This window comes from Plectrocnemia conspersa, unplaced genomic scaffold (assembly GCF_051122295.1).
Source record: "Plectrocnemia conspersa isolate PC_06_02 unplaced genomic scaffold, ASM5112229v1 ptg000004l, whole genome shotgun sequence".
NCBI lineage: Eukaryota > Metazoa > Arthropoda > Insecta > Trichoptera > Polycentropodidae > Plectrocnemia > Plectrocnemia conspersa.
In genome coordinates this window covers 13,426,687-13,439,425 of record NW_028277168.1, presented here as the reverse complement: position 1 = coordinate 13,439,425, position 12,739 = coordinate 13,426,687, and the positions used below count along the sequence as shown (strand labels likewise).

The following is a 12,739-nucleotide window of genomic DNA, read 5'->3' as shown; positions in this document are numbered from 1 at the left end:
CCATATTAGGCCATCTGGAACTCTCTCTCCTGTGGATGTCAATATTTTAATGTCTGAAGATAATTGTTCTTAAAATTCCTGTCATATTACAACAGATGATTTACAATACATAAATAAAAAGCACATTAAGAGTTTCCTGCAGCTGTTAGATCTGCCAAAAAATTTGATATTAACAAATCTACTAAATTAAAGTTGCAGTTTTACATTTTTCATTTATGGAACAAAATTTAAAAGCATTAAAAGGTTGAACATATTTTATCGCATTGTCTTGCATGACATTTACGAAGTGCTAGGAATGATATTGTTGTACTTTGCAGAATGCATTTAGCTTAATTAAATCTATTATTAAAAGCCCCATATATAGCTTTTAAAAAGTAATTTTGTTCGCTTCTAGGGGCAATTAGCATAACTACCGATCTATCACGCGTGTGAAAACTGGGTTTAAGCTCTTTTTAGAATTCATACTTCTTTGTATAGTATTTTTCATTTCGCGAATAACCAGAGGCAATAAAATTAACAGTAAAAAACGCACTCGTGCGCTTTGTACAACAGCGTTAACATCATGTACAGAGTATGACCGAAGTTGGGATTTTAACGCGTCGAGAGTAGATTGGAACGGTCGGTTTGGATCGTTCCCATGAGGGGTCCCTGCAAATCGATTTGCTTTTCCCAATTGGCTGGTAATTTTAAATTGGCTGCTCCATTTTCATTTGCTTTCATGCTCACCTAAAAAACTAATTTGATTTCAAGCGTGTGTATGTTGGTGTGCATCGAAATGATATCGCTGATATAATCCGATACAATATCAAATAGCATTATGTATTTTATATTTAAAAAAAAGATTAAATCCCTTCGTCGATGACGACGAGTATCACAATTTGAACAAATAAGATTAAATAACAATAATAATAATAACAAACAATTGAGGGATTAATGCACACATCAGCTGAAAAATTTTCGAGTGGCTTTTTCGTATACTCGATTATAAAAAGTACTTTAATAAAGTCAAACTCATTACCAAAGAATTTAAGCTCAGACACTGGTTTATTAATACACTTACATTGTGAATCGTGATTGATGAGGTAAAAAGAATAGCATCAATATTTTGTGACATCCAATCTCAAGATGCAAAATTTTCATGTAATACTTTTGAGTGAGAATCGGAAAGTTTCTACAAGACTACTTAAAGATTGCTAGTGTACGGGCGAACATAAAATTACATATGCCTAATAGTTTGTCCCGAATATTAAAAAATCTCTATAACATTTTATACATCGATAAAAGTGAAGATTAAACTGAAGATGCAGGAACTATAGAACATTTTTACTAATTACTCACGCATGCAAAACCATGCAACAAACATTACATAAAACTTGCGTAGCATTTCATTGACATATAAACACCAAATACAAGCTTTATTTGTAAAATGGATAATGTATATTAATGTTTTTATTTTAATTATTCATCAGAATAATTATTCTTAAAATAAGGAAAATTTATGAAATCTTAACTTGTGATGATCGATCGAAATTACAATTATATAATAATCACTAATTCCGATAGAATTTGAGAAACAGTAAGATTTATACTGGATCTAAACCCATGTTTTAGGTATTATTCTATCGTGCTGTTGTATGCTAATTTATATAAATGTGTTTTGTATTATTTTAAGTGATGTCTAACTGTTATCTAGAGGTCAAATCAATCCTAAGGGATTAAGGTACATTATTATAAACTAGCAGCTTTTTGTAAACCATGCGACAACTCGCTTCTAATTCATAAGGAATTAAGTATTAAAACAAAAACTAATCTAGGATAGAAGTAGCGTTTGAGAAAAAATATCTTTGTTAGTGCTTATAGTTTTACTTACGAAAAAAACATAAAATTTAATTAAAACCCTTCAATATCTGCTATTTTGTGCGAGCACAACCTAACAAAACACCATGTTAGGCTTTCAAATCCAGATTTAGTGATAGTCATAGTAATATTGTTGTTATTATTATTTTTTAACGTACAAGTGCAACGTCTTTGAACAAAAATATGCAGATGAGGGTTGAACATTAACATACGGTCCCTTTGAAGAGAATGTTTATAAAATGTGTATATATAATACATACATGCTTTCAAATACATTATACAGATTAAACCCTTGAAAGAAACACCAAAATCTTCCTTCTTTCATATTCTAATTCTTTTCAACATAATGCACGCTATCCCAGAAGCAAACAAGAAGTTAATTCAATATCAATTCCTTATTGACTCAACGAAAACTCTTTATTTAAAACGAGCACGTTTCCTCGCACGCCTGAGCTGGAGCAAACATTCAGTTGGTAATTGTTTGATTCTCGTCAAATAAACGAAAACGGCGTATCACATTATACAATTTGTACGCACCGAAAAGCAGCTACCGAAAAAATAATGTTTGCCTTGTATAATACGCAATTTCGTTTTACATCATTAAATCTCAAACGTTACATAAGTTCGCACATACACACATTCGAAATTCATATAGAGAAGTATTATATACATACATATAAATATGTATGTAATAACATACACTCGGAAAAGGAGACACTAGAGCGGTAAACAAACACACGTGCGTACCGTTGTTAACGTCGAGAGCTTTTTAAAGCTCAAAGCACAATGGTAACGCCGTTAAATTTTCACGGAAAACCCTCCAAATTGTATTTATAGCCCCCCTAGCGAAAAAAATCGTCGTAAAATACTATTACTGCGACTGAACGCCCCCGTGCACAATAAACGTCACACATTCGTCACCGTAATTACGATATTACGTTTATGGGGGGCAACGCGTACATATTCGCGTACGTATATAAACGCGGATTTTACAACGTCGATAATTCGCAAATACATACATGTGTATGCAAGCAATATCGCTGACGTCATTCCAACATATTAATTTTGGTAGTAATTTTCACGCTTATTCATTTATATTCCGCGTGAAGTTTTCGCGTTGGCGTGATGTGGGTAGAATGTTATAATATAACTGCGTTTAATACAGTTTATATTATTCAGAGATAACACACTATTTCATAGCAAAAGTCAAATTGTGCTAGTGAACAACTGAATGGTGTCATCATGGAGAATTAAAAATATATATATACATATATATGTATATACGACTTCAATAGCAAGTTTATTTTTTCACAAAGAGGAGGAACGAAACATATTAAGAATATGAAAAAAAGGAATAAAGTATCTTTGTACGTGAATGTAAAGGCGTTGGATGAAAATAAAACTTTCACGCTTTAATAAAAGACGCAATTTATAAGATTTATTGTGTATTCCTCGAGAGTAGAATATAATATTTTATGATAAATTAAAACGATACATATTTTTTTAAAAGAAAATAATACATTAAAAATGCATTGAATAAATTTTGATGTAATTTAAAAATATAATTTTTGGTATAACACTGACGCAAATACGCACAAATAAATTTGAGTGAGCATGAGTTTTCAGAAAAAATAATGCAAAGTACGACGAATCGAATATTTTTAATATATATACAAATATTTTTAATATTTATCTTGTGGCTAAACGAAAAATAGCACAAAACGAGTGTTTGCTACGAAAAAACACATATTATACTAATCATTAGTTTTTTTTTGAAAAGTCTTGTATTTAAAATATCGTCAATTTTTTTACATTTTTTTTAGCGAAAATCATGTAGAATCGCATATTTATAATTTAATATTTAAAATTCTATTGTGTATTTAATTTAACTTGATTATAATATATAATCACAACTAATAATCTGATTTATAAGTCTAAAAAATATTGTAAGTTTATTTAAATATGATGTTTTTAGTTTATTATTAAAAACTTAATATTTATTTTGTGATAGTTAAAAAGCATAATTAGCAAAATTGGTAGATATTTAAAATGTCAAATTCTTTACTTTATGATTTAAAAAATAAATTCTAGATCAAAATAACAAAAAAATAAATAAAGTCACATTTATTCATTTAAATGCAATATAAAATTATTTAATATAATACACATATTTTTAACATGTCTTTATTTTTTTCAACATATCTTGTTTAGACATCATTGACTTTATTTTTTGTAATTTTTGGCATTATTTTGGTTTAACTAAAAATAATTTTGTATTGCATTTAAATGTGACACATAGTGTATATTAAATTTATCACTTTTTTTATTGTTTTGATATAGAAGTCTTAAAGTAGAGAATATGACATTTTCAATATTTTTAACTTTAATAATTACGCAATTATATATAAAACGAATTGATTTTCAAAAATTATATATATGTAGCAAAAAAATACAATTGTTTTTGTAACGGTGTCATATTTTTTACCAAATATTAGACACTTTTACATAATTAATAGAAACATTTGTAACTATTTCATATAACATATGAGTCTATACAAATCACTTTAATGATGATGAATATCGTAAGAATATTTTAAAATAGAGTAAAAGTCAAAACCAAAATCTAACCAACTAACCTTATACAAAATAATTAGTATTAAGAAATTACCATTTTTTATAAATAAATTAAACTTGAAATTGAATAAAGATTAATTTTAATTTACAGATAACTAATCTGGATACAAAAATTTACTTTTGTAATATTTATTTTATTATGAAACATTAGTCTGCAACCAACAGCAAACATATGGCACGAGCGGAATTTATGTAATTAAAACTTTTACAATTTATTTTGCGTGTTTGCTATATTATAACGATCAGATTGTACATATAAAACTACATATGTATATTGATCTCTATATATATTGTTTTAAAGAAACAGCGTTATGATTAATTGTAAACTATGTTTAATTTCTCTATGACTCGTCTTTAGAATCTCTGGGCATTGTTGTTAAAGCTAAGTCTAAAATTGATTTTTAAAAAGTTTAAAGCCTAGACACTAATACAAAACGTTACAACTGCAATGTTATGTTATTCCAAACTCTAAAGGCTCTTCATGAATGAATTAATTGAGTGATACCCAAATATCAATATTACACTCCGTATATATATATATATATATAATATATATCATTTTCGTTTCTCTTGCTTCATATGAGAAAAAAATTATGAATAATTATTCAATATCGCCTATCGGATACTAACTCCTTTTTTATCTGTTCATCATTTCAATTGATATTATCGGTATTGATATTAATTATGATAATCAATGAATTTTATAAAATGAATGCCAGAAGAGTACAATTAAAATAATTACGATAATAAACAAGTTTTATTGTATTTTTGTCATTAAAATAAGATGTTCAAAAATAAACCATTATATAGGAAAAATTTACTGTATCATATTTTCTGAAAATATACATTTCTAGGTTTTCTAAATATTTTTTGTGGAATTCCTGTTTAATCAATTCATCCGCGTACATTTTTTTGCTGACAGATCCACGAAGAAAATGACAAGGACACATGCAGTTGTCAAATTTTTAGGGACGCTATTTTGGAGATATAAGATTTTTATAACATTAGATAGAATGGCAGGGTTTAAAAAAAACATCTATATCCAAATTTACACATGAGGCCATCGACATAAATTTATTTAAAAAATATTATCATTATGTTATACATAATTTTGCCTCATCTTGAAAATGTTTTTTTTTTAAATATATTCAATAACTATCTAGTATATTTTATTAGTTTTAACCCACTTCTATTGTTGTGTTAAAAGGTTTTGCACCTTTGTTTTTATTAACCATAAATTGCTTTTTTTTGTATTTTTAAAATTTATTTAATAACTATCTAGCATGTTTAAACAATTGTTTCTAACTCCTTTTGATATGTTAAAAGGTAAATAAAAATAAAATCACTATTCAATCAATCATGTAAATTTTGTTCCTCTCAAACCTGGTGTTTAATTGCGTTTTATAGCATAACAAAAACATAGAAAAATGTTTAGTTCAGATGCACTCATCTAGCTATGTAATCAGCCCAACCACCTAAAATGTATTATCATGGAGATATTTCTCTATGCAACAAAAATTTTTCTGGATATTCCGGTAAAAATAGCAGATGGCCCTTTTTGCGTTTGAACGACTCATACAATACGATCTTCACACCTGTCATCCGTGAAAATGAACGAATGCATTTGTACGTGTGTGTGCGTATGTATGAATTTTATTTGAAATTTGAAAATAAATATAGTAACAAGGGAAATTGATTGAAAAGATAAATGAACGCCGTTTGAAAAAAACAAATAAATGAATAACTAAATTTGTTAAATTATTTTTTGCGTAGGCAATGTTGTATTATATATTGCAATGTATGTTTTTTATGGCAATGGAGTTGAATGCTCTTCGAAGGTCAAGACGAGATACCAACCTTGTGCATCGGAGTGCCCCAGAAGTCGTTCAGGAATATGTTCTTGATCGGCGTGTGAGGCCTGAGGTCCCTGTTGTCCTTTATCGCGCTGATATCATCGAACACGAATCCGCAATAGATGCAGTTGTGGTACACCAGGAAGCACGCCAGCACCACCACGGCGGACAATCCGTACGAGATGCCCATATTTATTATTTCAATTAATTTTTACTAATCAAATATATATATTTATTATTATATAAACATTACGCGACTAACACACACTACGTAAATCACAATTATTTTATTATAATAATAATAATAATACGACACGGATATTTGATTACGACACGAATTAATATTAGTGTTTTTTTGCTTCGTTTAACTTTTTAAGGTTATGTTTCTCAGGGGCTACGGCCCCTGTGCCGGACCGCGGGCTCGAGATGATTCATCTCGAACGCGACTCGATCTCGAGCAGTTCGAGAGTTTGCGTTTGAGGGCGAAGGCCTACTCGGAGAGGCTCCGCGCCGCTCAATACTGCAGATGTGACATTTATGACCGAGCGGAGAGCGAGCGACGCTCCGCCTGAATGTTGGCGCGCGACTGCCGCCACTCGTCACGTGACCCGACGTTTTGCTCCGCGCACGGGAGCGGTGTGCGCATGCGCGGCTCCTACGCCATCGGTCTTCGGGGGCGACTCGATACGCGCCCGCCGACCGGGATGCTTGCTACCCCTGTCCTGCCGTCCCTGGCTTCCCGGATTCGATAAGCTGTGTCGCTTCGACTCGCCGACTCTCCAAGAATGGATATTGGAAAATTACAGCGAACAATAACATTTTTGCACAACAAAACACATATTTCAACATTTATCATATCATTTGCAGCCATACAAAATTATCAACTTGAAAATTGGCCTTAGAATTAGTACTGGAACTGCTTCTCTTTGGTATGTCGTGTGATGTTAGTTGACATTGCTGATGTTTAGAAACATGTGTGTTTGGCATTTATTTTTTTCAATTTTCGCATATATTTTTTATTACGCGTAATTTTTAAACGACTTAACCATTTCAATACATTTTAAGACAATTTCAACTCTTTCATAAATATATTACCCACTAAACTAATTTGATGTGAAAATGTAACATATCACCTAGGCTTACCATACGTCCCGGTTACACAGATCGGTACTGGTTTTATCGGAAATATCCCGGTTTAACAAAATTTCTGAGATGACATTTTTTTAGTTCTCATCAGATCCTGCATTTCCACTAGAAAGTCCAAATTTACGCGTAATTTTGGTTTACCGGTAATCTGGTAATTTTTTAAGGTAATTTAATGATAGATTACGATGTTTTATAATATTTCAGTAAAGCGTTGGGTTGGCAAGTTTCTAGGCTAAATATCATTTAGCTTTAATTTATTGTATTGCTTTTAAATGGAGATACTGGATTTTTTCATATACATTTCGGATGTTGAACTTTCCGTGTTCGTACCAAGTCGGGGTCCACTAATTTCGGGATTCTAACCCTTAAGGGGTGTGTCTTCGCAGTCAGTAAGACGCAGGTGGAAACAAGTGAGAATTTTGTTAGATTATATTACATATTGCGACAGACTATGATGGGCGAGATCGTTCTTCTATGAGTGGTGGTGAAAAATTTGGCGGAGGGATGATGTCTGATTGGTGTGACAGCAACTGGTTTTATTTTTAAAAGCTTTTCTTTCACTATCAAGCTACATTCAGTTGCTTTAATATTGTTATTTATATATTGTTACTTTAATATTGTTATTATCGAAATTTAAATCTACTACATTCATTGTCTTCTTTGTAAATTCGTTCTTTAACATATACTAATGTTTTTTATTCTTTTACTTTTATTCCTTGTATTAAAAAAACGTTTTTTTTATTATCTGATATATTTGAATCGTAAAGATATTGTAAAATATCAGAATAATGTGTTCGTTGCTCCTTTATAAGAACAATCAACGTTTCTTTGACTTCGTTACTTAATAAACCAGTGTTGCAAAAAAACAAAATAAAAGACCAGGAGCGTGATAATGCGCTACGAATGTTTAGTGGATGTACCAGTAAAAGTTTAAATTTACATGTAATTTTTCGAGCTATATTTCAAAGCATTTACCGGTAATGAACTTCCTATCGAGCAAATTAAAAAAAATCTTATTTTTTAGGGTTTCATAAATATGAGCCTATCGTTACCAATCAACACTATTGTAACATGAAGTCATATAAGTACCTGAGTCGGAAACAAACCTAGCTATATTGTTATATGAGATATATTAGGTTTACCATACGCACCGGTTTTATCGGAACTATCCTATTTATATGAACTTTTTCAATACACCCAAAAAGGCCTCAAAAATCTTTATTCTTATCCTTTTATAAGGGGTTTTGCTCTAATATTAGAAATCGTAAAAATTATTTTTTAATTACTTTTTATAATTTTTTATGCATAAAACATCAGCAAAAGACCTTAAAATTAAATTTTTTATAACCTCTTTTATAAGTTTTCTGGTTAAATCATCCGCAAAATACAATAAGAATCTTATTTTAAGCTTTATATGAGCTTTTGTGCTTGAAACACCAACCAAGAACCTCAGAAATTAAAACTTATAGCTCATTCTATGATATTTTATGCTCAAATGATCAGCTAAAACATCAAAAATCATTATTCTAATGGCATTTAATATCAACTTTTAGATTTAAAAGATCCCAAAAATCTATATTTTTATAGCTTTAAAGAAAGTTTTTAGGTTAAAAACATCAGTAAAGAGCTCAAAAAGAGTTTACTAAAAATAATCTTGCAATTTACAACGTTATGTAAATATTCAAAACAAATATTTTTCCAAGAATAACAAAAGAGCTGGCCGTATGTCAAGCGATAATATTTTATGATGTTATTCATTTGCGTATTCTAAGTTTGATTTGAAACATGAATTTCAATCTTGTTACGTAAAATTATGTTAATACATCCTCACGATTGGATCGCAACGAAAACACATTCAAATTCTCCGCCTTGTGGCATTACGTTACGTAATAATACTTTTTTGCATTTATTACCGTAATAAAAAAATACCCCACATACTTTTATTAGTTTTATTTTCATGAAATAAAAACAAAGTAATAATGATAATAACAATAACGATAAAACACGTTTGCGAAGGTCACGTTATAAGCTTAATCGGTAGACCCTTCAAAAGTTTTATTTTTATCGCACAAACAACTAAGATTGGCATTTTTCTAAATATTTATTTAGCTCAGTTCATGTTTTCACGCTTGGCTTTTCTTCGTGACTACGTTCGGCACGTGACGGAAAATATTATTAAGAAATTTATATTCTATATAGTGGATAAAGGGTTTAAGTATACAAACAAACATACGTATGTATAAATTTCTGTATACTATATAAAACGTACTATAAAAAGGCAGTATAATGAGAATGCTAAAAATAGCACCAAGTAACGTCATCAAACCTATTTGTGTATTTCTTAGTAATGAATGTTTGTAATAAAGTAGACATATCAAATTAAACATTTATTTATTTTTAATTCAATAATATAAACACGTGTGTGTAAAATACAGGTATAATAACCAGCAATTAATTTAATTTACATGTTTATTACACAGAGAAAGTATAATATATTTATAATTATAAGTATTTGATTCGATATGTTGTCAACTTATTACAAAAATATTAAATATTAATAAATGTCATACAAAAATATGTTCAATGACGGTACTTTGTGCTATTTTTAATATTCTCATTACACTGCCTTTGAATATTACTACGTTTTTATATAGTATTCAAAAAACATTGAAACAGTTTTACTTTATTTATATAATAACTTGCTCGACAAGCATTTTTGTATGTGTTCCACACGAATTGAGTGAAAAAACATGTCGGCGTGTATTCACATCTCCCAAGAGCTTATAAATCTTAGAACTAAGTCGCCTTTTCTCGATAATTTAAAAAACAGAGATAAGAAATGGATGTTGTACGAAAATAAGCATCGTAAAAAACAGTGGTTATCCAAAGGTCAAGAAGCAAAACTTCAGTAAAACTGGGCTCACTGTAAAAAAGGGATTTGCATTACAAAACTCTTAAACTTGGTCAAACAATAACAGCTAGCTTTTATTGTGATTAGCTGGATTGTTAACACGAGTGAGGAAAATAAAAAAGCCGCACTTGTCAACAGAAGTCGGATAGTTCTACAACACGACAATGCGTTCGTATGTGGTGAAATTGCCACTCGATAAAATCATAGAATTTGCCTTAAAAATTTTATCTCACCTTTTATGGAACTTGTCTGAAAGATTTTTTTCACCTTTTTTTCAAGGTTTATCTTTATGGCTATTATTTATTTCGATTTGATGCAACACTTTCTAGATGAAAAAAAAATCAATATGTAGACGATGTGAAAAGGGGACTAACGAAATATTTTTAATCAAATTCTAACATTATGCTAATGGATTTTAAAAAGAAGTGGGAGAAGGTTATATCTTTAAAAGAAAATTTTATTTTATAATGAATAAATAAAAATAAACATTCAAATGTGATATTTTTTTTCATATGAAAAACGACATAAATTTTGGGTTTATCTAAAATAAAATATAAAACACAAGTAGTGCTCCTGTGCACACAGTCAAACAATAGCCTTATTGTGCAGAAAATGTAATTACCAATTAAAATAAAATAACCAACCTCAGCTCTTGAGTTAAGCCCCATTGATAATTACTCTGTCAGCTTTAGATGAAAAAAAACTATCCCGAAGGGATATTCTAGATGTTCTAGTCACTGTCGCTGTGTACTGCGCAGCAATAAATATCACATGTAAGGTGATTTCAAAAATTAAAAGAAAATTGCAGTCAGGTTTATTTATCATGAAATAAAATATTTATACTAAATACCACATCTTTAAAATTAAAATACCTTATTTGAGACTTTAAAAAGTTTTAATAAAATATATACTTTTAGTTTATTGATCGTTTTTCGAACTATATTCATATTTATAACCGAAAGCACTACATAACAACAAACACACTGGTTTATTAAACTGTGAATTAATTAAATTAATAAATAACATATATTTAAGGTATTTTGCTTTTACTTGTTATGACGGATTAATGATAATATTTTTTTAGATTAAAATCACGTCTTATTAGACACAACATAATATACAATACCTTCAGACGGAATTCTGCGAATCAATCTCTTTTGCGTTTTTTGGCCATTTTTTCCAAGGATGTCTATTTTTAATAATATACAGTATTTTTATGCCGATTTATCGTTATAGCAATGTGCTTTTGTGCCGATGAAGATCATTACTTTTCATACGAACCGAATTTTCATTTGTCAAAAAATCAACTGTCGTCTATTCAACGACACGATTGCGGGTGGCGGAAAAAAATGCTAGTACAGTAAACAGAATTCTGTGAAAATTTATTTTCGTTGGAATCATTGTAAATATAATACATATAAAAAAATAAGCAAAGACTAGTAGATAAGTTTTAATAATAATAATAATTAGGAAATAAGAAAGATAAAAAGGGATAATGATTTTTTATGTATTTCTATTGAGATCACTCACTCATATTTTTATTTGATATTTTTATTTAGATCATTCACTCATATTTGCCCAATTACAACGGAGTAAATCAGTACCAAAAGGGTAAGTAAATTAAACATAACGAATACATGTAAGTAAGTAGTAACCACTAGACTTTCAGTCTGGAAATCATTGACTAAACAATTAATTATTAATTGTTATGTGTATTTAAATTTACAATCAATATATGTCACTTTGCAATACTGACCTTTATAATTAATTATCATTTATTATGTGTCTTATAACTTACAATAGATATGTCATTTTGCAGCTAAGGTCGGTTTCTAATAAAGGGAATTTTTATAAATAAAAAAAGTATTACGCTTTTCCGACCATAACGAACTAAAATATTTATTAAATTTCAATTCGTTTTATTATCATAATAATAATATGTTTTCAATAAAAACTTGTATAACTATTAGAGAAACAATTCAATATTTTTTATAAATATAGCTACGGAACATGAGAAAAATACGCTACAAATTTCAAAGCCACATACAACGTAATCGGTTGGATTATCCTTTCTCTTTTACATGATGCAATAACAATTTTATAAATGCCATTTAGTATACACTTATAGTCTATATAAATTGATGTATATAAAATTCAATTTGATGATCCCATGACCAGTCTTGGGATTATGAGATCGTTAAATTGCAGTCCCGAAGTCCCAGGTTTGCAATTTTGGCTAGGAATTAGTGCTGATGGTGATGACTGATCTATCATGATGGTTTATTAAAAGAAAACAATAAAACTAAGAAATAAATATCTCTTAGTATTGTTTTAATTT

General features: G+C 29.3%; 1 protein-coding gene across 1 annotated transcript in view; it reads right to left on the bottom strand.

The window, feature by feature from the left end:
* LOC148235982 (protein O-mannosyl-transferase Tmtc3-like) overlaps positions 1 to 6,932 on the bottom strand; it is a 215,101-nt gene extending 208,169 nt beyond the window's left edge. The window contains exon 1 of the mRNA XM_088184850.1: positions 6,349 to 6,932. Coding sequence (XP_088040976.1) covers positions 6,349 to 6,534 — 186 coding nt within the window. The 5' untranslated portion in view covers positions 6,535 to 6,932. The remainder of the gene's footprint in view (positions 1 to 6,348) is intronic.
* Between the last annotated feature and the right edge of the window lie 5,807 nt (positions 6,933 to 12,739).